General features: G+C 39.0%; 1 protein-coding gene across 1 annotated transcript; it reads left to right on the plus strand.

Annotated features, from left to right (window-relative positions):
• LOC134656336 (clavesin-1-like) lies at positions 1-25,687 on the plus strand. The gene is made up of 7 exons (XM_063511852.1): positions 1-15; positions 15,893-16,049; positions 18,444-18,538; positions 19,374-19,518; positions 24,192-24,385; positions 24,519-24,667; positions 25,531-25,687. Exons 2-7 carry the CDS (start codon positions 15,902-15,904, stop codon positions 25,685-25,687), a joined length of 888 nt encoding a protein of 295 aa, XP_063367922.1. The 5' UTR covers positions 1-15; positions 15,893-15,901.
• Positions 25,688-27,716: the final 2,029 nt, after the last annotated feature.

Below are 27,716 nucleotides of genomic sequence, written 5' to 3' on the forward strand. Positions count from 1 at the left end.
CGGATTCGGAATAAAGTGAGTTTATTTTCATTTTCGGGCCACCCCACACTTGCGTCTCCCGAGCGGAACGTCTAGTTAACTCTATGGCTGCTGCTCGACGCAACATTTGCGCAACTGCGCAGCGACGCTATATTTTCCATAGCGCTGACTACGTCGACTCTCGAAAGACGCTAGTGTGGTGTGTGTTACTAGACACGCCGAATTTTTTTTATATCTACTGTATTTCTACATCTGCATCTGTACATCTAGTCCAATACGAATACAATTATGATCCACCGATAAAGGATTCAATAAGTAAATTACATATTACATCACATACAAAAAGCTCAACTCCGTCACATTTTTTGGGGACATAAAAACAAGATGACGAAAAGTGTGCATTCGGAAATGTTGTTGGTAAATGACCCTTCTGTTTTGGCTTTGTCTTAGTGTAAGGCCTGAGTGGACGCTCGAGTTGGGCGTGCAGCGGGGCGAGACGTGCGGCGTGCATGTTAAACAAATGCAAACGTATAGGAGCGGCCTTAGTGCACGCTGCTCAAATCCCTTGGGAGCTCGACGCCACGCTGCACGCCCCGCCGAACGCTCCGCTTCGAGCGCACACTCAGGCCTTACACTTAGGGTGGTATTCCGCCTGTCCAATGTGTATTTGCTTCTCACATTTTGCTTAGTGAGAGAATGAGACGCAATGCACATTGGACCAAGAAATTGGACAGGTGGAATAACCAACCTTAGACAGGTTATTTTACAAATACTGGGAAAAACAAAGATACTTACTGGGATTTTGAGCTGATATACACAGATGTTTGGACGGGTATTTATCTGGACCATTCGATCAATGCAACAATTAAAATGGATGGAAATTAAGTAGTACGAGTAAATTCAAATGGATCTCTGCCAAGACAGCCCTAAAGGCTTATAATATAAATCATGAACACAACTTTAAGTACTCCTCCTAAAAATCCTAAAAATAATTATAGTTTTAGGATAATATGGAAAAATATAGCTTGAACCAATAAGAGGTAAACTTTGTTTTAGATTAGATACCTACTCCGTACTCATAATATTTGTTTTAGCACCTCACAAGAATATATTTTCCGGTAAACATTGAGATTTATCTAGATAAAATAGATAAAATGATCGTGACTATTTTTTAGGGTTCCGTACCCAAAGGGTAAAAAACGGGACCCTATTACTAAGACTTCGCTGTCCGTCCGTCCGTCCATCTGTCACCAGGCTGTATCTCATGAACCGCGATAGCTAGACAGTTGAAATTTTCACAAATGATGTATCTCTGCTGTTGCCGATATAACAACAAATCTATGTACTAAAAATAAAATAAAATAAATATTTAAGGGCTCCCATACAACAAACACAATTTTTTTGCTCTATTTTTTGTTGATGGTGCGGAACCCTCCGTGCGCGAGTCCGACTCGCACTTGGCCGGTTTTTTACTTGAACTTTGAACTAAACATCTTTTACTTGATTATTGATTATTAACCATTCGTATTTTCGCTACCAGGCAGTTGTGTAAATATTTATAGTAGGTATGCTGTCAGTTCTGATACCCGTGGGCCTTGGCTTTCGGCCTCTCGGTCAAATTGGGGCCCCGCTCGGGCGAAGAGTCCGTGTTGAGCCCGATATACCTCCTTGTTTTGTTACCCCGTGTTATTGTTATTGTGTTAGAATCAGTGATTTTGATTTACATCACTGATTCTCGTCCACCAGTTGCGAGGGGCTAAGATGCCCTTATCATCTTCCAGTCTGTTACCGAGGCTTTCACGTTCTAAAAAATATCTAAGTGCGAGATAGCTACATGATAAATCCGCGACCATCCCATCCGTGAGAAGCACTTTAACAATGCCTCGTCATTAATATAAATTTGACATTTAGCTCACGATGCCGTTATACGCTCCACTATTTGAACAGAGCCCGTACCATGAGTAATTGACAGTGTCAAAACTGACATAAACGCTTTCGAGAACGTAATTTACTTTCTATGCATCTCGCTTGCACTAATATGCGAGTACGAGCGAGATGCATAGAAAGTAAAATAGGTTCTTGATTACGTTTAAGTATGTCAGTGCCAAACTGGTAGTGGTACAGGTAATAGAGTGAAATTGAATTTTGTAGTTTTATTACTCTAAGACTGACAATATTTCAAATAACGAAATCATGTGTTGTGATATTACGTCAGACACCATCGTAAATCGACTACATATTAGGTACTTAGTTTTTGTATCGAAAGCACACATTCTGTTTGCATCTTCTATTAAATAAACCTAAAAAAACGGGTACCTAACTTAATATGCGTTATTGACGTTTTTGTAGTTATAATAATATGATGACATGCCGGTAATAAGTAGGTATACCTGTTGGCGGCCGATCGTAATATCAGGCATATCGTGAAATTCCTAGGCATATCGTGAAACGTGAAAATCTTTGACCCGTTCCCTGAGTCGACGAAGCCCCGCTACGCGGGGCTCCTATTTCTGGGCAGTTTGCCCTTCGGGCATCTAAAGCAACCTAACGGACCTATCCTACCTATATATTGGTTTAATGTCACTATCGTCAAAACATTAGACAGGAACATTACGATCTGCCTGATCTTACGATCGGCCGCCGACATACCTAATAATGTCTTATTACACGCGAGCTTTATTTGATTATGGACGATAATAGTGTTTGATCCTTTCGCATTTTCTCAAAGGTTAGCTGGAAGAGATCCCTTTTAGGGATAAGTTCGCCTTTGTACATAACATTCTTATTTTTGTTTTGTTTTTGTCCGTTTTATGTAAACCTGTTTATGTGCAATAAAGTGACATACATACATACATAATATATGTATAATACCAAGTAGAGATAACTACATAATAATAATAGGCTTTCTCACTATTGAATAGAGTTAAATTAGCTACTCTTTATGAAACGTCATCAGAATATATACCTACTGTGATGAATACCACAGGTACCCACGTCACCCACTGACAGCACCCACTTCAACCATTTTTAGTTTCGGAGATACAGAAAGTACTTACATAAGGTCGGATTTGTCGAGTTTCCATATTTCCGTGACGCCGACGCTCAATAGACGGGGGGTGTGGGGTGGCCCATATGCATTTAAAATGTAGACACATTGTGTATCCGTTGTTGCCTATAAATTCAGTAACAATACTCCCTTAAAAATTCCCTCCCTTATTTGTCTCTCAGGCAATAATTGCGGTTTACATACACATAGAGTTGTGTCACACGAAAATGATGTATGCCATCGATAATCTTCAGGTTTCATCTCAAAATGGTTCCGCGGTAGACTTTCTCTTCATTACGTACGGAGTTATTTAAGTACCTACGTACTTACTACAAATATTCGGCTGTTCGGCACTCGGCACTCTTCATACATCTCGAAAATATGAATATGTACACTGTACAGTCAGTATCAGTAAGTATTGGATGAGATGAAAAAATTGGTATGGTATGATATGTTTTCTATATGCAAAACAACAACTTTTTCATAAAATTAGTTAATTTATATTTTATTAATTTCTTACGAATCCATGTAGTCAAAATAACAAGAAAAATGATTAATGAATATGCAGTAAGCTGACTGAGACTTGTAGCGCGTTTATGAATAAATGCCATTAGAATGTCGCAGAATGTGAAATCTAGAGTCGAATTTCAACCTAAATTTTGATATATAAATAGAGTACCTATTTTGCTATCATTCGCGCTTGCATTTCGCTCGTACTGCGAAGTCTGTAGTCTGACTGATGAAAAAATAAAATGTAAGTTGTACATAGTCTCCGGAAATTAAATTATATCTCTATCTCTACTTGTAAAAGTATTAGAGGGTAGCAGTTATTTTTTCTGCCTGCCTTTTGTACGCTACTATTAATGCTGACTGTACATATCTACTGAATAAATGAACAAACAGTTTCTCTCGGAAAAAGTGCGGTTATGTTTACTAATACATATATAATCATACTGTATGTTAAAATGCAGGTACTAATTACATTTTAAACAATCATGAGTCATACTGACAAAAATAACTGTTAATCCGAGAAGAGAGTGGCTACATTTGAAGAGTGATAATTAGTATAATTACACCTAAAAACAAAAAAAAAGATAACCAAAAAATAGATAGATAGTCAAAAAGATAGATAAGAGATTTATCAACGAAGTTTATTTTACTTATGACTTCATCGTCCACTATATTTTTTTGTGAAAGACCTTTTTCAAATGACCACCACCATACTTATTAAGTAGGTATCTAATAACTGATACAAACCGATCATTTTCATCAAAAGACACACTCACAGAATATTTTTAACATTTGATTTCGTGACTTTAAAGGTAAATTTTCTTGCTAGAGTCTGTTCAGAAAGGGAAGAGTCGTGGAATGTATTGGGCCCCATACATTCCACTATTCTCTTTCCGCACAGACTCTATCTAGCCAGAAAGGTTAGCAGCTGCACGAAAGTATTAGTAAAATGCATCCAAATACAAAAAAACGTTAAACATAAAAATGGCCCCGTTATCCGGACGTTATAGCCCAGCCCTGTGACTATCACAATTTAATTGTTTGTGGTAAAATCTATTGCAACTAATGCAAGTATCGCTCTCGCTGCAATGGTTACGATAGAAGTCATGGCCGATCGTTATTGGCACAGACACGACAATAGTAAGCGAATAGGTACTTATTGTCTATTATTTCTAATGCTTTACTTGAGATTAATTCAAATTATGATCAAATAATTTTTTAACACTGATTTAAACATTCGCGATTTCACACATTATTATTTACTTCAACGAGACTTACATGACTTATTAGATCCGTTTCCAATACTGACAGATCAGTATCAAATAGGAAACAGATCGAACAACTGACACTTGAATTGAATTGGCCTATTAATCGCGTATACTTGGCACTTGCCTGAGCTTTAAAGTTACCTTCGACGTGAAAGTATTTTTGAAAAATACAAATACAAATGGTTTATTCGCAGTAATATGGTTACATAGTGGTCTTAAGTATTAAGTAAAAAATAGTCCTGCATATTACGCCTTTTCTGGCGTGCGAATATCAAATGAAAAACTTAAAATTAAAGGACTAAATCTATCATGCAACTAACTTAACTAATATAGTACAGAGGCTTCTTTGTAAGCAAAGAACTCGTTTATTGAGTAAAATACTCTATGAGTAAGCCATTGGTGGAGCTGAGATTTGAATTTATTCAAGGGCAAGTTACGTAGATTAGTAGGCAGTTGATTATATACTTTGATGGCCATAATGTAGGCGTTCCTTCTACAGTAATACAGATTTTCACCTCAGCAGCTCGAACAAGGGTACTTTGATTCTTAAAAACAGTGAGCAAAATGCGATTTTGCTCACTGAGTGAGACAAAATGACATTCAAGTGACCTTTATAGTCAAATGTCATTTCAACATGCGGGGTCTAATAAAAGTTCGAAATACTTGGGTTCTATTATCTCTGTCCCTTTCACACTGTTAGCAAAAAGAAACAGACAAAAAAAAGTTAAAACGACATTCAACAGTATATTCACGGTTTATAATAGACCCCCGAAAAACTTCAGACCGCATCGTTCCAAACCACGTACGAGTATGAATTCTTAATAATTAATAAATAAAAATAAAGTTTAAGATTTCATAAAAACTGATAAAATACTATATTTTAGGTATTTTATTGTACAATTAAAATAACGAACTCAAAAAATACACAGATCATCACTCAAAATTAATTATTTTACTTTTAAGAATTTTTACCATAGTTGACAAATAGTACGTATCCGCAATTCGGACCGTATCTTACAAAGATTTTTTTTGTTGTCAAAGTTGGCGATTGAAGTGTCAGTTAATGTTTGTTATTTCTATATTATTTTACTGGAATTTATTATTACGTTTTGTTTTTGTGTTCCATTGCGGTAATTAAACTTAATTGTTTGTATATCTTAAGAAAACATGAGTGCAGGTATTATGCATCATTAAGTGATGAAGAAGGATTACATTTTTCAAGTTGTCTAATAGGTATGTTCTCACTGCGCTGAGGTGAAAAATGTTGTGTACTACACGAGATCAAAGTTATTTACATCTCGTGCGCTTTTGAGTCCCTTACTACGCTCAAGATTCTAAATTAGATTCACTCGCTACGCTCGTGAATCTATTATAGAATCTTTCGCTTGCACGGGACTCAAAATAAGCACTCGAAGAAATATCAAACTTTGATCACTTGTTGTACAAATAACTATTGTTTTTGGTAACACTAATTTGCCCTCATTATGTGCATTGTATTCTGTCTCTAACTTTAGGAAATAGTTATGGGTTTACTTTCACAAATATTGCTAATTGCTTGTACATAAGTACAGGCACGCTAAAGTCAGCAGTTTTAATCTCCCGAATAGAGTTAAGTAATTTTATTTAGTATTATCCGATAGGTTTAGGTAATTTAGGTACGAGTACTATTACTTTCCCTGCAAGTGCTTTTCTTACTCGCCCCATCTTGCCCCAACCTTAAAGTTGGTCATGTTTAAGAAAGATTGGCAATAGGCAAGGTAGGGTATTAGAGTTCCAAATTCTTACCATTCTATAAAGTGAAGGCATTCGACCTTACCATTAATAAGACTCTGTTATCGACGATCAATTAAGGTCATACCAAATTTCGCTACCAAAGTGATTATTCCGACTTTGCAGATATAGTAACAACTTTCCAAGCATTGAGGTCTCGGAATCAAGTTTTGGTGATTGAAAGTGGGGTGTCACTGTGACGAGCTTTCGAAAGAAATTATACAGCACCATAAAGGAATCCAGCTCGATCCGGGTCTTACAACTCTTACATTTTGAGTTTGTATTTAAGTGCTAACGCATTTTTTTTTAAATTTTTTATTGAATTTTTACGTGTTTTGTTTAATAAACGGCAAATTCTAAGAAAAACATCACACAGCAACTACTTAGACTATATTTGCAGGGACAGTCTCTAACCAAAAGCTTGGTTAGAAGGTTAAAGTTGGCTCGATAGAAAATAATCTTGAAACTAAGTTTAATTTTCTGTTGTATATCGTTACCTTGCATACCACAGCAATATAATTTTAGTATAAAATAGCTAGTAATATAGCCGGTCTGACAAGCAAAATTTTAATAAGTAATTGAGATAAGATACAAAAAACCTTCGCGACGTCCATATCTTTCGACGCCAGTTTCGCACAGCGCGCCATATCTTTTGGTGTCTTCTAATTTCCTGGCCTCCTCTTATTTATGTCCCGGTGTCGTCTCCATATCTTCTTTATACAAGAGTTTTATTTTTACAATTTAACTTTTGTTTATTTTATTGCAAATGGCATGCAGAGTTAACTTGGTTCGACTGTACCTTATTTAAATATTTCCTCAACACTCAGCGCAAAAGAATAAACAAACCACGAAGTGAATCGGCGGTAAATAATAACGTCAGTAGCAAAAAAACTGTGTCACTGCGTGGCTTGGCTTGTGAAGTGATTATGCAAATGTCCATTATGTTGTGATGGACGATACTAATCGCCGCGTCCACTACACTGCTGCCGGCGGCACTTTCAACTACTTTCCGACATTGGTATTGTGACAAAAGTTAAATATTAGTTTATAAAAGGATGTTACACGATCCAAATTCCAAATACATAGGTAGCGGCAGTATTTTATATCACCTGCATATGACGTTATACTTTACTTTGGTTTAGCAAAAATGGCATTCTGTTTTATTTTACGTTAATCTGTATATTATGTTATTAATCTAGTTATTTGATTCCAACATTATTTGCCTAAGGCCTAAACATTTGCCTGATTACGTTAGCATTGCCACTTACAGCAAAATTAGAGTACCCTGGTCAAGTCACTTTTCATAACTTTCTTAAGTCGAATAGGCTCTATGATCTGGAATTCTAAGAGCCATCCCACACTAGCGTCTTTTGAGCGTCGGCGTCTAGTCAGCGCTATGGAAAATGGCGTCGCTGCGCAGTTGCGTCAACGTTGCGTCGAGCAGCAGCCATAGAGTTGACTAGACGCCAACGCTCGGAAGACGCTGGTGTGGGGTGGCCCTAAAAGGCTTAAGTACAGACTTTTTGTGCCTCTTTCCAATCAGACGTCAAGGCAGCGTGGCAGTGGGCAAAGCACTCCGTGTACGCGTAGATTAGATACTCGTAGATAGAAGTGGATGAGCCAAAAAGAAAAGCGGAATTATTACACTGTTATTCTTGTAGACTTTCTATTTTTAACAGACTTATAATGAGTTATTTTTAGATATTATCGTTTTAATACTGGATACGGATATGATGATCGTACCTACTCAGTAATCTTACTTGTATTCCAATCATTTTTTATCACGTGGACAACCCCATCCGTCATACGCCCACACATAGAGTCTGTGCGGAAAGAGAAGAGTCGTAGAATGTATTGGATTATTTGGATTCCATACATTTCACGACTAGAGTCTGGCTAATGAAAGTTGAGCCTGAGATTAATTTAAAACTTTTTATATGGCAACTTTTTTTCCTATCAAATAAGCTGTCAGTTTCAAGCTGTCATTTAATTTCATAGTAATTTTATTGCCAGGTGCGGTTTTTATTGAAATTCCCGCGTTATCTCAGGCTCAACTTTCATTAGCCAGACTCTATTTCCGCACAGACTCTAAAAACAACACAAAGATGTTTGCTCAAACGCATTAATGTACAAAAATTTAAAGAAAAATCAACATTTAGCCACTACAGACTTTTAGCCACTAAAAACATTGCAAATTAAAGAAAAAGTGAAAGAAAGTGCTAATGGTGCTCTAATCGACTGTATAATCTATTTATAATCTAGAATGTAGGTAATCCATAGACTAGACATTCTAACTGTTTGTGCAAGCATAGATAAAACCGTTATTCGTTCTTCTTTAAAGTGAAATCATTTTTTACAAGCTTTTATTTAGTTTCACCTGTCCCGTTGTCGGTCTGTATCTAATCAAATTTTGCAAGTTAAATTTGATCCACTTCCCGGTTTCCGATTGAGTTGAAATTTTGCATACACATGTAAGTCGGATGACAATGCAATATTATGGTACCATCGAACTGATCTGATGATGGAGACAGGAGTTGGCCATGGGAACTCTGTGATGAAACAACGCAACCTAATTGTGTTAGGGGTTTTTAGAATTGTCTCGATGAGTATTAGTTGTCTGTCGTAAGAAAAGAACAGTCAGCGATAAAAGCTTGTACCAAAAATGAAATTTTTGCCAAAAACTTATTTCTATTAAAGTCTGAGTCTGGAGTTATAGTGGGAAAAGTTTAATCTCGTCTTGGCGGGGGCAATAATTATAATAAAAAAGTTTAGGTATTGAACTGCCATCAGTGCCAAAAAGTCGTAGACATGATCTACCTATTACCTATAGGTAAAGATAGATTAAAAGTAACATTTTAGATTTAAAGCGAAGAGCTGAGATAAAATTGTAAGTTTTAATTTTAATTACGTAAGTAGGGACAAAGCTATTTTATAGAATGAGAAAACGATATTCATCACTCATTCTGTAGTATAGCTGTGTCCCTATTTACGTAAGTAAAACTTACAAGTGTATCTAAGGCCTAAGGCAGTCAGCAACCTGAAAACACTGCTTAGAGTAGCGCCACCTCGTTTCACGCAAAATAGGCACAAATGGTTGTCGATTTGCGGAAAATGCCTGAAGCACTAACTAACTAACTAAGGCCTAAGGCAAAGAGCTGAGATAAAATTACAAGTACTTGTTTGCGTTTCTTTACGTTTTCAGGGTTACCGTTGCAATCTGAGCAAAGATTTATCTTGGATCGAAATAAGTTGAGGCCACATTTAAACGTGCAAACACGGATTTCGAAAGCACTTCAGCGTGTTTTGGCCGAATTTTCAAGTACTTGTATGACTTGCATAGCCATTATACCACTTGATCTAGTTATATATAATATATCGACTTGTGAAACATTGGATTTAAAGGCTTCGTCGACTCAGGAAACGAAGACAATGATTTTCACGTTTCATGATCTGCCTGATTTTACGATCGGCTGCCGCCAAAAATAAGGCCAGTGCCAATCTTTTATAAGAAACGCCATAGTGGATATCTTGATTGTGTATATAGTGTGTTTGGGCTGAAAATGTTGTGTACTTTTGTGTAGATCAGTTCTGCAACTGCATCGAATGCCTGTGTTGCCATTAGCCCCAGATATTGCAAATGCCACCATCATTAGAGCATGGTCTCAGCTCAAATATAAGCATCATATTTTTAAAAAAAAGTAGCAGCAAAATCTTTCCTCCCCAAAAAAATTATAGGGAACTTGAAGTGATAGGTTGGCGTCTAAAATAATATGTTGGCAATTAATATTGTAAAGCGATCATAAAATTTGGTACTTATATAATCAAAATTCCTGATCATGAAACACCGAATGGCCATTATACCATTAGGTCTTTCAATTTTTAATTACTAATTTCAATAGATACCACTGTGTTCTGCCAGAGGCAAAAGATAGGTGCGACGACGAGCGAAGCGAGGAGGAGCGTGTTAGGTTGTACCGTGTAGTGAGTTAGTGACCAAACGAAATATTTTAATGGAACTTCATTTTTGAAATAATAGATAGCTGTTTTCTTTTTAAAATGTGCTTCATAAATAGTCTCCAATATTAATAATTCAGTTGCCAAATAAATACTTATTTGGTACCTACATACCTGCCTAAAAATAAACAAAAGCAGTAACCGCATTAAAATACAACTTATATTGATATATTTTAAGGCTCCGTTTTTGTTGCCAATGTATTAATTTTAGTACCCATTTCTATTTTATTAAACAACCCAAATTCGATTAATTAGTTGACCAGTTTTTAAATACGTGCCATTTAACCTGTCGAATCCCACGATATGACGTCACCATAAGCGTTCTGGCGTTTTAATGAACTACTTTGACCTTGACAGATAGCTTGGTGCAACCGGTCCCAAGTAAAAGAAGCTAGAGTCAGCGGGCGCAGCATGGTTCCATTTTTACCGCCTATCACTATGCGCGTCACTTTCGCACTTACATACTTGTTAGAACGTGACAGGCATGGTGAGAAGCGATAAAAATGCGACCGTACTACCGCCGCTGACTAAGATAATCCTGCAGCGATTTTCATAGCACAGACGTGCAATTCGTGCAAGTGTAAGTGTAAGTGCAAACTTTAAACTAAACATCTATTAAATTATGACGTTGATGACGTACGTGCTATAAAAAACGCTGCAGAGTTATCTTGGTCTGATTCTAGAGAGTTGCCTACGGCATCAAGTCCTTCTGGACTCTGGTCCTTGGGTTTGAGGTTATCTTTTGAATAACATTTAAAAAAACAATGAATAAATAAATGTAAAAAGGAGCTTTTAAAAAATGCTTTGTGGTCCTATCCGATATCCGATATCCGATGTGAAAACGCTCTAATTCTTATAGTTGACCACTTGGTTATGTTTCCACATATATTCCTAAATAGGAATTAAAATTGTAGATGGCAGCTATTAAGGCAAAGACTATATTTGAATAAAATAATATGTTTTTGTTGTTGTTCATTCTGTTTTTTTTATAATTTTACATCTTTGATAATTAAACGTGATTGAAAACGGAAAATGACATATGTACTTATAATGAAATTAATAAAGAATAATATAGAATTCTTTATTGCGAAACCTTGGTACATATAGTTGTTAGTTGACTGTGATGTTAGAGAGTCACATAGTGCAAAAAAACGACAGTGAGACGCCACGCTATCGTCACCTCAGCGTCGGCGTCTGTCTAGTGAACTCTAGTCAACTCTATGGCTGCTGCTCAACGCAAAGTTGGCGCAACTGCGCAGCCACACCATTTTTCATAGCGCTGACTAGACCTGACGCTCAAAAGACGCTAATGTCGGTTCACATTTACTCGTAGAGACACCACACTAAAGTCTATTTTTTTTATTCCGTAGACTGAAATGACATTTCATAGTATGAGATGACACATGATATTCATACTATGAAATGTCATTTCAGTCTACGGAATAAAAAATAGACTTTAGTGTCTCCCGAGCATCGGCGTTTTGTCAATTCTATAACTGCTGCTCGACGCAAAGTTGGCGCAACTGCGCAGCCACACCATTTTTCATAGCGCTGACTAGACCCGACGCTCAAAAGACGCTAATGTCGGTTCACATTTATACTCGTAGAGACACCCCACTAGTGTCTCCCGAGCATCGGCGTTTAGTCAATTCTATAACTGCTGCTCGACGCAAAGTTGGCGCAACTGCGCAGCCACACCATTTTTCATAGCGCTGACTAGATCCGACGCTCAAAAGACGCTAATGTCGGTTCACATTTACTCGTAGAGACACCACACTAGTGTTTCCCGAGCATCGGCGTTTAGTCAATTCTATAACTGCTGCTCGACGTAAAGTTGGCGCAACTGCGCAGCCACACCATTTTTCATAGCGCTGACTAGACCTCGACGCTCTAAAGACGCTAATGTGGGGTCTTTATTCGGTCTCTAGGTAGCCATTTTTTCGCCGTATTACGCAAGAACTGTGCACCGTGACGAATGGTGGCAGTCCGCTGCAATTACCAACTCATTAACGTTTGTCACTCGCTTTTGTATTAATACAAACGGTTTGTCGACGCTAAATCATTGTTGTCACTATGAGCCACTTCATTTAAAAACGTGAAATGTACACTCCGTCTAAGCTAACATGGCACCGACTTATAGGTACCTAAATAATAAATAAATAAATATTATAGGACATTCTTACACAGATTGACTAAGTCCCACGGTAATAAGCTCAAGAAGGCTTGTGTTATGGGCACTCGGACAACGATAAATAGAATATACAAATACTTAAATACATAGAAAACACCCATAACTGAGGAATAAATATCTGTGCTCACCACACAAATAGGTAAATTACCCTTACCGGGATTCGAACCCAGGACCATCGGTTTCACAGGCAGGGTCACTCACTACACACTAGGCCAGACCGGTCATGAATAGGACAAAGTGTGAGGGTGTCATTATAAACGTCAGGTAGACGTATGTATTTGTTTCGATAACGATTTTTTCTGCTCTATTCGGCACGATTGATGCTAGAAGCCACGATGTTTGACCACGACATGTCGCGACACTCACAAAAGGTTCGACAGTTCTTCTAATTTCTTTAAACATAATTATCTAAAGTGTTTCGAAGTACCTATGTTACTTACATATTTTCCTAAACGGAAACGGCTGCCAAATGGTCAAAAATATCATAAAAATATAAAGGCACTTTATCAAACATATTTCCAAAAGGAATTTGGCGTTTAAAACGCCCGTGATATTGACCTAAAATCGACTACTTACTGATAATTAGGTATTTACTTACTTATACATATTTAGATAGTTAAAAGTTAACAAGCTTGCAATAAAAAAATATCACGCGTTGTATCGAAAGTACTACACTTGCCCTTCGGTTCATGTGCGCCATTACGATTACTTATTATTTAATTTATTACAAGTGAAGGGCTCAGTGAATGTTAACTTGTAAATACTAGTCACGCAGGCAGTTCTACTCGTTCCTTAAGCACCCTTAAGGACAGATCTGAAAATTGAGCAACTTATGCCTGATTTCACTTAACTTTAAGCTTAAGTACCTATACTTATTATTTAATTTAGTACAAGTGAAGGGCTTAGTGAATGTTAACTTGACTAGTCACGCAGGCGGTTTTACTCGTTCCTTAAGGACAGATCTGAAAATTGAGCAACTTATGCCTGATTTCACTTAACTACAAGCTTATGAAAAAATAACTATTACCTACGTAACGTAAAAATCAATTATTTAAATAAATTTTGAAATAGGTAGGTACTTTAGTGCTAAATAGGTAGGTACTAATTTCAATCCGAATTAAAATCCGAATTTTATGAGTATAAAGGTATCTAAATACTTAGTTTTGGTATAATTAAAATAATGTATAGGTATTATAACTTAACTAACCGAGGAGGATATAATTATGTTACCTATTTCAACGTCTGGAAATATGAGTACTTTGTAAACAGCGGGCTCAGCACGGTTCCATTTTTATCGACTATCACTATGCCCGTCACTTTCGCACTTACATACTTGTTAGAACGTGACAGGCATGGTGATAAACGATAAAAATGCGACCGTGCTACTAGGGCTGATTATGTAGGCATGTACAGTCAGTAGCAGAAGGTGCTAAGCGGGCGAGGTGTTCAAAAATTACCTTGACACGCTCTTATTCTCTTAACAATAAAGTCGCGTCAAGATCATTTTGAACACCTCGCCCGCTTAATAGCAACTTCTGCTGCTGAGTGTACAGGTTAAATACAGATAGCTACTGAACGTTTAGGTACTTAATAGATTCCCTCCCAAAATGGCAAAAAATATATAATGCTGTTAATAGTGGTAATTAAAACTACATACATACCAGCTTAAATACATTTATGTCCGTGTGCCTATTATGTTGCTGAATGCAATAAATCATTTGATTAGATTTACGATTACTTTATAATAGCAATTGCGGGTAATAGACTGCGAATACAAGTCCAAACGTTTGCCGAACTCTACTCTTTATCCACCAGAATGAACTGATCTTCAATTACCTTACTGTTATGTGTGAAGATAGTCATATTTACATTGGTTTTGTAGTGGTGCTCGACTTGCACCTACATTTTTCAACATTTAGCAATGTGTGTGTGTACATACACATTACAAGTGTTTAATTTAAATGGTGTTATGGCACAGATTATAATTATAATGTTATGGTTCGCTGGTTTTATGAGAAAATCAGGAGTTCAAGACCCTTAAGATAACCAAGGAGATCATTTTTAGGGTTCCGTACCTAAAAAGTGAAATACGGAACCCTTATAGGATCACTTTGTTGTCCGTCCGTCCGTCTGTCTGTCAAGACCCTTTATCTCTAGATAGTCTAGATAGACCCCTATGATTACCTAGATACCTCTTGGGGGCTGTTCATAAATTACGTCATCTATTTTTGACGACTTTTCATCCAAAAATCATGCTTCGAATGACCCCGTTTCCTCCTACGTCATGCTACCATCATCCGATGTCCAGACCCCCCCCCCCCTAATTTGAAATGACGTAATTTATGAATAGCCCCTTGCTCGATGATCGGTTCAATTTTGATTGACAAAAAAAGGCACCTAGCTAGGTAACCTACAAACTGTAATACTATCCGGGTTATTTGTAAATCCATGGTATGATTAGAATTTAGAAAAAGAAGACAATAACTTTACTAATCATTATAATAGATACCTAATCAGCGGCAGCGATTACAATCCATTACAGGATTTGTACAATATCATAATCCACTATTTTTTTATGTTATTTTTAACTTTATTTCTTTAGTACTAAGGGTGGTTTTTGCCACCAGAAGGGAATTGATAACGCCTGATGGATTATGTGTTGCAACGCCGGCATCCGACAGCTGAAAACCGATTTAGGAAGTTGGTCAATTCAGATCTATCAGCTCTAACAAATTACTTCGGTTTGTGCAACACTTGTACACACATACAACATAGTTTACCTGTACATCTTGTACGTCCATAATGCATATAAGGACTAATGACTATAATCATCTCCGTTAATTTATAAAAGAATGCATGTTCGATGTACGAGTAAGTACGTTTAGCTTCAACACAAAATGATCTACGTCAAACGGTCTCAGTGATCCCATATTTAAGTGTATCGTAAACAAAGTTTTGTACGAAACCCTAAAAATCAGGTGGCGACCCGAGCAGCGTAAAGATTTTAGACGCACAAACTTACAAACTAATAACACATAAGTACGCAAGGGTCGCAAGGTTCACCCACATGTGACGCATGGAAGTTACAAAATGAATATTTAATTCTTTCACCAGGACTCCATAATGCCGTTCCGGTGGGAGGAGATCGCGTACCAGGCGGAGTGCGACCGCCACGAGAGCCCCGAGTTCGCCGAGGAGGCCTGGAACCTGTGCGCCGAGGACCCGGACAGCAGAGCGCGCAAGATACAGGAGCTGCGGGACATGATATATGGTAACGATTGTTCTGTGGTAACGTGATATTTTGTGAATAGAGACTAGAGTAGAGACTCACCGTTCTGATGGGAGATCGCGTAAAGAGGCCCACTGTGTACCAGTCCGCCGGACGATATCGGCCTGTCAGTTGTTCGGAGCTGTCAACTTTTTGTTCTAACTGACAGGCCTAATTTTAAAACAGTTGAAAATGTAAAAGTAAGTAAGTACCTATATGCTTTATATGTATTTCTTACTATTTTGATTAGTCTTTGTTATTTATTTAATTTATTGGTCTAAAATAGTCAAAACCAAGTAATTTTAGCCAAAGCCAAGTAAATGAACGTACTTATTCTTACTTAAGTTAAGTAGGTACCAACACCAACATAAAGTAGTGAGTAGTGATGTCATAACTTAACTCGCATAAACTTAGTGAAGTGCCCAACAAGGGAAAAACAATTGAAGGAAAGAAAGACTGAATGAATGTGAAAAGTGAAAACATCGTTACGAAACAAGTTTGGTAAAGGAAAGCAGAACGAAATAGAAGTGTTAAAAAAAAAGTTAAAGTACTCGAGTCAACATTGATCCATCGTGATATCATTCTGCTGGGTGCGTCTCACGCACAGAAAATAACAGTTTAAATTATCTTTATTTCTGTGCTCTCCGAGCTCGCTAGCTGCGAGAGAGGTGCCAGAGAGACGCCCTCTGATCTGAGATCACAGATAAAAATGACGGCTTTAAATGAGATTAATTTAATACTTAATATACTTAACCAAATTAAAAAATCTGGAGACGCCTTGAGCTTTTAACATTTTAAATCAGATAGAGACGCTAGAGTAGGGTTGCCTTACGTCCCGGTTCGCCGGGACATGTCCCGGTTTGAAGCACGGTGTCCCGGCGTCCCGGCCGATAAGAAAATTGTCCCGGTTTAAAAATCATAGTTATTTAGTAGGGTTCTGGACTTGGTAAATAATAATATACCTACATTTCTACGTTTCAAATGGCCAAAATTAAAAAAAAAACAATGTTTTATGGTACCCACTTTTACCTAATGTCCAATATCAGTTTCTCAGACACACAATCATTAGATGATTAGGTATGTAAATTATGTTATTTTATAGCTTTTAAAGTCTGTAATGTAGAGCTCGAATTTCAGGCTCCGGAGGGCCTAAAACCTCATCAATGGAACTTCGGCCCTCCGAGTAACTCTTGTACATATGACACATATTATTGTTGAGTTACATTTGACGATTGGTTCGTGTTAGAGCGCTGCTTTCTTACAGCTCGACCTTCGGCGTCACTTAATTTTTAACAAATATAAACATTTGTTTCAGAAGCTTGGCATTTGCCTCGCATGAAAGCTCACCGCGCTGGTTATAAGTACGCTTCGGGCTTATTAAGTAATGAGATTTCTGAGCTCGACCTTCAGCCTCACTTTTGACCTACATTTTTGGTTTGTCTTCCAAATCTCCTCTTCTTCAGCTTAGCCTTTGACCTCGCTGCGCCAAGCTCGGCCTGCGGTCTCGCTTTTTGATACAATGGACATTGGTCGGCGTCTATGCTCTAGCTGAGCTTATCCTGAAGCACGGCTTCGACCTCGCATGAAAGCTCGCCTCACTGGGGAACTTCGGAGTTTTAGGCCCGCTTTAACACGGAGTCGGAGTTTTTTAACACGCTTTCACAATTTAGTCACAAAAAATTTCGCGCTCGCTGCGCTCGCGTTTTTTGCTGGTTGACTCTTTGAATCTACATGGTAGCTTGACTAGTCAATGAATTGTCATTTAAACACATGGAAAATTTATCTCCGAAACTACTGTGCTAAAATTTTGAAAAAAAAAACAAAATAGTTCTTTACCTATCGATGACAGGAAAACCTATTAGAAATGTGCAGTCAAGCGTGAGTCGGACTTAATTACTTAGTTTTTGATGCTACCCCTACGGGTTTTTTATAGATATTTCACTCACTTTTCACATGAAAAAATACATTGTTAAAAATTGTGTAATGTACGGAACCCTTGGAACGCGAGTCCGACTCGCACTTGGCCGGTTTTCTTTAAATGTCCCGGTCTGAGTCCCCACACTTATGGCAACCCTACGCTAGAGCGGCGATGAACACATACCACATCACTTACATTCCCTTTCCCTTTGTCACATTTTGTAAGTTCTTGCATCTCACGAATACGAATGCGTTTTACAAAATTAGACTTTAATACGATAGCCGTAAGAGTCTCATCACATAAGACATAAACTACAAAAACGCAGAATGTGAATCGGCCAATGGAATCAGTCAACCAAACCACCAACAACACTCAACATTTGATATCATTTGCCAATAAATGTTACGTTATGAAAGATTTTATTCGGTACCAGGCTCCCATAACTCTCAAAGAATAACACAACGCCTTTTTATTCACAGAGCGCGGAGAATGCCAGCCGCCGCAGATGGACGACGCTTTTCTGTTGCGGTTTTTGCGCGCCAGGCGCTCGGTGCCCGCGCGTGCGCACCGCCTGGTGAGTTATGTTGCCCTGGTACTTAGAAGCCGTATAACGGTGTCGTAAAAAGCTAAATTTGGTGGGCGTTTGAAATTGTAGCATTGTCCCGCAAAACGTGATTTATAAACATTATTTATTTATTTTAAAGTCATGTACTTATAGTAGTTTATGCAACAGTGATATAATAAGGGTTCTTAAAATTCAAGGGTCGAAGTTACAAAACGAGACGTAGTCGAGTTTTGTAAAAAAAGACCCGAGAATTTTAAGAACCAATTATGAGCTGTTGCATACATTACTTTTTCTATGACAGCTGCAGCAAAAAAAAAAACAAAAAGAGTTATTATTAAAAAAAAAGAGTTATTATTAAAAAAAAAGAGTTATTATTAAAAAAAAGAGAGTTATTATTTAAAAAAAATTGAGTTATTATTTAAAAAAAAAAGAGTTATTAAAACATACCTCTTTCAATCAAGATGATCGGAACTTGTATCTTTAAAAAAAATAAAGCAGTTGTATTATACTCATAAGATGACTGCTAGCAGTCATCTTATGAGCCTATAGACAAATCATTCAAATGACATTGCTTTAGATATCACTGTCAGTCATTTAATTGACACATTTAAGTGCTGGAGTAGAAAAAGTAAGTTTTAATTATTGTTTTTTTTTAACCACTTTAGATGAATTTATAAAAAAATAGATGATATTTGGTATGGAGAAAGTTGATCGCGAACATAATCAAATATTATCATCATCGTTCCACGCAGACGAAGTTTTAGGAGTTAGTATGCACATATTATGTAAACAAATAAACCCATACTTGCCTTGCAATTCAAAAAAGCACATGATCGTTTTCCAGATGGTCCGCTACTGCAAGTTCCGAGAACAGAACCCGCACCTCTGGCGCGGGGTCGACTGGTTCGGCATGCGACGGCTAGGCAACGTGTTCGAGGGTGTGCTGTATGACCGGCCTGATGTCGGCAGATTCATATTGTGCCGACTTGGTAAGAATTATTAGTTAATATTATATTATTAATCTAAGCCTATATGGTGCCCCAAGAGCAAAGGCAAAGGCCTCCCTCCACGATCTCCATCGGATTTCAACAATCTCCGGCCATCCGATGAGATATACGTCCAGGTCATCCCAGCATCTCCATCTGGGTCTGCCAGCTCTTCGCCCATCTTGCGGCATCCACACGTACGGCAATGGAACTGCTGCCGCATGACGAAGTTTTGATCAGAATGCACCTGAATTGCCGTATTTTACTGCAATTACCGTATCAAAAAATAACATTATTGCCTCTATTCTATTATATAACACCAGCAAATGTCTCACCGTTTTTTATAAACGACTTTATAATAATAGGCACTGGTAAGGAGAAAACAAAATGTATTCTGACAAATAAAAATAGACAAAAAAGTATCAAAACCATAAACATAATAAAAAAGGTAAATTTATACAAAAAGGTTGTGCTATCTTGCACATTCTCCCCTTTTTTTAAGTAGAGACAAGGACTTTCGCGAGCTTCTTTAGGGGTCGGCGTAAGATTCCAGCGGCGGTAGCAACATCCGCCACTCTAACGATCCCGTCTCTGCCGGGGTATACGGCGGTCACGCGACCCTTGGGCCACGAGCCTCTAGGAAGGTTGCAATCACAAATGATCACAACATCACCCACTGCAACATTAGGCGGTGACCCTCCTCCTACACGTGGTGACAAGCAGGGCAGGTATTCCTTGACCCAGCGCTGCCAGAAATGGTCAGCTAGCCTGACTGCTCTGCGCCACTGGTTTCGACTAAGAAGATCGGCATCGGTGAGGGTAGCGGGAAATGGGCGCCCAGATGGAGATGTAAGTGTAAAATGGGCCGGTGTTAGAGCCTCATCAGCGTCGGCATCGAGTGACACATGGGTTAGTGGTCTTGTATTCACTAGGGCTTCAGCCTCCGCCAAAAGTGTTCTTAAAACTTCGTCTGAAGGAGCCTGTTCTCTGAGGGTCACTTTTAAAGCCTCTTTAACACTGCGAACTAACCGCTCCCACGCTCCACCCATAAAAGGTGCTGCGGGAGGAATGAAACGCCAATTGATTGATTCGTTAGCAGCAAAATCTTCAACAGAGTCGCCGTAAAGAGCTCGTAACTCCCTGTTTGCCCCAACAAAGGCTGTTCCGTGGTCTGACCAGATCTCTTGTGGTGTCCCTCGACGAGAAATAAAACGGCGTAGACACATTATGGCCGCATCCGTCGATAAACTGTGTACCACTTCAAGATGTACGGCGCGGATGACGAGGCACGTAAATAGGGCAACGTAGCGCTTCTCCCTTCTTCGACCAACCGAAACAAGTATGGGTCCAAAGTAGTCCAGGCCGACGAAAGAGAACGGCCTTTGATGATGAGCCAAGCGAGACTCCGGTAGATCTCCCGTCGGTGGTTGAAACGTTCTGGCACGGTGAAGTTTGCAAAACTGGCAGTCATGGGCCACTACACGGACAGCATTTCTTAGGCCTAAAATCCAAAATCTTTGGTGAAGCTCGTTCAAAACCTTTTCTTTGTTAGCATGGCCAGCTTTTTGATGATATCTGGCTATTAGGAGACGTACTGCTGGATGTTTTCCGTCTAAAATCAGTGGTCGTTTAACTTCATCATGGACGCCTGTTGCTGCGACTATACGACTGCACATTCGAAGTTGATCTTTGTCATCTATGAAGGGGGACAGTTTGAAAAGGCGGCTGCTTCGTGGCAACGGGTCTCGGTTCTTTATCCGCAAAATATCCTCTTTGAAGGAATCCAGTTGGCTTTGCCGCAAAATATGGCACTCGGCTAGACGTAAATCAGTCGCGGTTATTCTTGGTGGGATATTAGGGGGATTAGAGATACCAGGAGAGGATGTGCAAGTTGGGTGGAAGGTACATAAGAGTCCTTCAAGACGAGGAAGATTGAAGTTTACGCCTCGTCTGCTCATACTACGCATTCGCAATAATGATATGAATTGATGCGCCTTTGCCGTTGCTCGCACCATTCTCGGCCATGAACTGAATCGACTTGGATCCGCAGAGATTGGTGCGGGCAGATCAGTCTCGGTGATAAGATGAATGATGTTTTTATACTCTTCGCGGCCCAATCCGCTGACATCAATTTGAGGTTCAGCGGGCCAGTCCGAGGAAAGGAGAAAAGTAGGCCCAGAGATCCAGCGAGATTCTGGAGAGAGCACAAAACGTTTGGCACGTGTAGCATCATCGGCTACGTTTAGGTCGCTCGGTATCCAATGCCACTCGCTGATGTTAGTAAGCTCCAGTATCTCGCCAACTCTATGAGATACAAAGGGTTTAAGGGTGCGCGCATCACTACGAAGCCAACCCAGTGCAGTCATTGAGTCGCACCAGAAAACGCGTCTCATTGGCTTCAGTCGATGAGCTTCGCATATCGATGTGGCAAGGCGCGCGGCCATTAAAGCACCTTGAAGTTCTAAACGAGGAATAGAGACAGGTCTAATTGGAGACACGCGGACTTTACTGCAGATAAGGGAGAGCCTTACATCACCATTCACATATAGAAAGCGCCAATAGGCCACAGCAGCAAAGGCGGACTCACTAGCATCCGAAAACACATGTAATTCGCACTCTACGACCTCGAGACCGCTCAAGTTATAGCGGCGTGGTATCTGTAAACTGGAAGTGGAGATCAGGTCTTGAAACCATAACTTCCACGCGGCGCTGTCACATTGAGAGAGCTCTTGGTCCCAGTTCAAACCCTTGCGCCAAGCGTCTTGAAACATAATACGACCACGAACGACGATTGGTGCAAGGATTCCAAGCGGGTCATAAATTCTCATTACGTGCACTAGAACCTCTCGCTTTGTTAGCTTCTCCGGCAACACGGTATCATTCCTAATGCCAGTATTAAAACCAATCAGGTCGTTAGCGGGTTGCCAGATAAGACCTAGCGTGCGAACGGGCGTAGCCAGGCGACCTAATTCAACGTCAACATTATTAGAGTGAGGCACCTCGAGCAAAGATTCTTTTGGTAACAACGAAAGCGCACTAGGATTATTCGACGTCCAGCCGCGCATCTCAAAACCGGCGTGAGCATGTACGGTGTAAATATCAGCTGCCAACTTGGCAGCTTTGCCGACGTCGTCTAAGCTAGTGATGCAATCGTCCATGTAATGGTCGTCGATGATTACTCGAGCCGCGTCAGGGTAAGTTTCCTGCCATTCTAAAGCATTTTTGTTTTTTATGTGTATGGCTGTAAATGGGCTCGACGCGGCACCAAAAATCATGGATGACATGCGATACGTTTTAATCAGCTCACCAGGGGTATCTCGCCACAGAAATCTTTGCGCGTCTCTATCTTTTTCAATGATTTTGATCTGCGGAAACATTTCACGAATGTCAGCGTTTAAGGCGACGGCACCCTCACGAAAACGCATTAGAATACCTAGCAAAGATTGCAAAAGATCAGGGCCAGTCAATAACAAAGAGTTTAATGACACGCCGTAAGATTTTGCAGCTGCGTCGTGTACCGTTCGCAACTTATTAGGTTTATTTGGGTTAATCACGCCAAAATGAGGAAGGTACCAAACAGGACGTCCAGAGGCAGGGTTGGAAGAACATTCTTCAGCGTATTCTTTGGTTAACATGTCATGAATATTGCGACGATAACGTTCAGCATAGCAAGGATCTTTACTCATTTTCTTTTCTAAGCTGAGGAATCTGGACAGTGCTAACTTGTAACTGTCAGGAATATCCAGATTATCAGCCTTCCACAGTAATCCTACCTCAAAACGGCCAACTGGCAGACGGTGAGCCGTGCTCTCTAGCACTTGTATGGCACGCTCATCGTCAGCATTGCGGGCTTCTTTTTTCGATATACCAATTGAATCGATCTTAAATTGCTCCCTAATAAGGTGTTCTAGAGAAAAACGATCGCTATCGGAGTCAGGCTCGCTTACTGTGATATGATTGACAACGTCAACTCGTTTAGTCTTGCTGCAACCGCAACCAAACAAAACCCAGCCAAGAGCTGTTAAAATAGCTGCAGGTTGTGTCTTGGTTCCTTTGCGCACGTCTGTAGCGAATGACAAATGCCAATTGTCAAGTCCTATAATTAGCATGGGCTTTATGTCCCCGTAGCAAAATTGACCGGCTATATCAGCTAAGTAAGGGTATTTGCGCACACTATCTTGCTGCGCACACTGCCGCGCAGCATCTAAATTGTTAATTGATCTAGCCTTTTTAATAGAGTGAACTTCGGTTGAATGACGACCCTGTATATTAAAATTGACATACTGCACTTTAACGTCCTTGCTTAAACCAAGTACGCAGTCTACGTGAATTAGCCTATCGAAGGTCTTCACTCCAATTTGAGAAGAAATTTTGGAATCAATATACGTTCCTTGGTTGTGCTATCTTGCACACCGTTGTTGGATTAAATTAACCTTTTAACCGCCGTAGACTGATATATAAGACATACAAAATCGGGCTCATTTCGCCGCTGTCTGATAAATAAGTCGAAACTCCGTGTAACTTCGTACCCCACGGCGACACGAGCACGCTCTATGACGTATTCTAAGGCGGTTAAAAGGTTAAGACTCGAGTAACACTGGTGTTACTGGTAACATCCATCACTATCCCGTCAACTGACAATTACCAGCATTAAATGTGTCACTGTTAATTTCCAGGTCTCTGGGACCCAGACAAAACTCCAGTCGAAGACCTCATCCGTGGCACCCTACTCCTCCTCGAAGTTGGGATCATGCAGCCAAAACTCCAAGTCTTAGGTGGAGTGGCCATGGTGGACTGTGCGGGAATGACCATGAAACATATGAGGCATTTGACACCGTCGATCGCGTTACAAGCTATGAACGTTTTAGGAGTAAGTAAAGAACTCTTGAAGACTAGATATATCAATCACCCTTGCTACTAAAAAAAAGTGCTAGAGTGGCAAAGTAAAGTGGTGGTAAGTAACACCACAGCACCTGACAACATTTATCATTTTTATTTTCCAGTACGCATTCCCGCTTCACCAACGCGGTGTCCACGTGGTCAACTGCTCCCGTGTCTTCGAGACTCTGTTCTACTTCTTTAAAAGGCTGGCACCAGCTGACGAGCTCTGGAAGAAAGTCTACTTCCACAACGACTTAGCTTCTCTGCATAGGTTTGTCTATTTTGTATATTTGTCCAAAACGGCGTCCATACCTTCAACTTTCCTTCGAAACTCTCTTCTAATTGTTCAGAAAAAGGTCTACTTTTATAACGATCTACTTAGTCTCTCTTAGATCTACTAGATCTATCTATTCATAAGTTTTTCTTTAATAATTATTATTCGCGAGCGTTTTGTTACAAGTCATTACTTAGTTGAAGGAGCCCATAGTGAAAAGTATACCATTACAGTTTGGTATACGAAGGAGAGTAGAAAGATGTAAATAGTAGTAATCGGTTGGAATCTTGGAATAAAATCTAGTGTCCTAATTTGTAGTTTATGGATTCTTAGAAGCAACGCACGCCTGATTTAGACCCTTTGATATGAGGCCAAAAAGATTCTCTATCAGAGATATAGGTATACATATAGCAATGATGGTGCGACTCACTGTCTAATTTTCTGTTTAGCTAGACATAAAATAATGGAAGTCCTTTTGTGTTTTCTTGCATGATTTTACTTTACATCCTACTAGCTTTTGCCCGCGAATTGGTCTGCGTAGAATCAGTAACATCAGCTAGAGTAAGTATTAGCGCCTGGATAAAATGTAATAGCAATCATTCAATTTGAGAGATCAATTAACAGGCAATTCGTTAATTTTCTCATTTCCACCATTCCACCCCCCTTTTCACCCTGTTTAGGGATGACTTCCGACATACCTAATGTTCTTCCCAGGGACTCAAATTATCTCTATGCCAAATTTAAACTAAACCCGTTCAGCGGTTTAAGCGTGAAGAGGTAACAAACAGACAGAAAGACAGACAGACAGACAGACACACTTTCGCATTTAAAATATTGGTATGGATGTTCCTGTTCTCCAGGTACATCGATCCAGAGTGTCTGCCAATACGATACGGAGGGAAGCGACAAGAAGCCTCGCTTTACACGTGGCTGACGAAGATCAAGCAGTATAGAAACAAGACCTTTGATGACGACATCTGCAAGTTGGGATACACGGCTGATTATGATGAAATTTAAAGAAATAGGGTACCTAATAAAACTTAAGTAACTACAACAATTGATACTACGGGTGAACAGAGAGAGCTGGCAATTTTCTCTCGCAGCGCATAAGTATTGCCGTTCAGCGAGGGAATGCTGCCAGCATCGTTGGCACAATGCCGTGTGGGCCTTATTTACTTAGATGTATTTTAATTTAGATTAGTTTAGTTTTTAATTTTATTACAAGTAGTTTTATATATACATACATGTGAAGTTTATTTGTAACACCCAATTTTATAGTAAAATAAAGTATCAGTTTACCAAAGTACCTAAAAAGAACTACAACATAATTGTTGAAAATACCTATGTACTTACATAAACTGCTTCTGTTACAAGAGGATTCCAGCCTCATGTGACAAGTTGAAAAAGGTTAAGTTAAGAAATAAAAACAGTATGATTAAAGTCAAGCATTACAAAAATAAGAGCTTTGATGAAGACATCTGCAAGTTAGGGTACACCTGACGAATTAAAGAAAACCTTCAATCAAAACCTAAGTATACTTCGTTTTTTTTAGAATTAGAAATTTGGTAAACAATCTAGACGTGTCTTTTAATTTAAAAACACATTTTAAAAATAAGTTACGGTAAATATGTAACAATTATGAATCTGATACGATCTTTTATAGTCTTCTGCTTTCATAAGTAATAGTTATTGATTTTTAAAAAGTGTTTTTCAATTAAAAGACATGTCAATAATCGCTTACCTTCTTTCAAGTTCTTTCTAATGCTAAAAACAAACGAACTATAGAGTCAGACCGAGAAAACTCTGCAGCAATTTTGATAGCCCACGCAGTGCAAGTGTTATTTTAAACGTCAAACTTCTATGAATTTATGACGTGTAAATAACACTTGCACTACATGGGCTATCAAAATCGCTGCAGACTTTTCTTGGTCTAACTCTACTAAGACCAGCTAATATCATGGTCGCATTTTTATCACCTGTCATGCCATGCGTCACTTTCGCACTTACATATTGGTTAGAACTTATTTGTGAGCCATGGTAACAAATGATAAAGAGCCGGCCATCTTAGCCCTATGATATGATGGTCGTTCTTGTCTACATGACAGCGTGATAAAACGGTGTTCGTCACGTTCTATCCCGCGGTGTCAAAAAGTGACAGTTATTTTATCACGTGGATATGATATGACCATCCATAATACAGCTGCAGAATGTGGTTAAGCAGCAGCAGATGAGGACATGGTATAGGTATTCTTGTTAGGTACCTAACAAGAAACAAATAAATTTATATATTAATAATATTGTAAAAACAGTTCAGACTTCTATGATAATTCCGTCCATTTTACATCTGTTTCGTGTACTGTATAAATAATGTATGTTAGTAAGTACAATACAGCAAATTTTATAAAATAAAACACTTGAAGAACATGTCGTTAAATGCACTATTGTGTGCTGTCTGTTTAATATATCTTCTATTTCCTATTATAAATATTATAAACTCATATTATATTGTAATTTTGTGCGTAAAACGCATGGTGCTCAATATTATATAAACTATAGGTATGTATAGAATATAGATACCTAAGTACACTAACACTGTACTTTAAGAGTCACACGAACCCACTGCGTAAAACCCACTAACATACAATCGAAACTACGCTCTCATTTTAAAAATACATGCTTCAAAAATCAAAAGCAAGCATGAACAAAAGCGTAACATATATCGATCTATGGTACTTAATTTTCGTTGCTATAATTACACCTACCGTATACAAAGAAAATAGACCTAGTTGAACTTCTACTCGCTCTAATTTATTTATACATATTACAATTTCTAGGCAAGAAAACTACCTAATATGTAGTAAAAAGGGCCCAGGGTCGGATCTAGGGTAGAGCGAGTGGAGCGGCCGCTCTAGGCGCCGGATGGCAAGGGGGGCGCCAAAATGGCAAATGAGAAAAAAAAAGTTTTAAAAGACGCGAGTGGAGCGGGGCGGGGGAGGGTGGAAAATACGCTTGAAGGGCGCCAAAACCCGATTTCGCTCTACCCTGA

This window comes from Cydia amplana, chromosome 18, assembly GCF_948474715.1.
Source record: "Cydia amplana chromosome 18, ilCydAmpl1.1, whole genome shotgun sequence".
Classification (NCBI taxonomy): Eukaryota; Metazoa; Arthropoda; class Insecta; order Lepidoptera; family Tortricidae; genus Cydia; species Cydia amplana.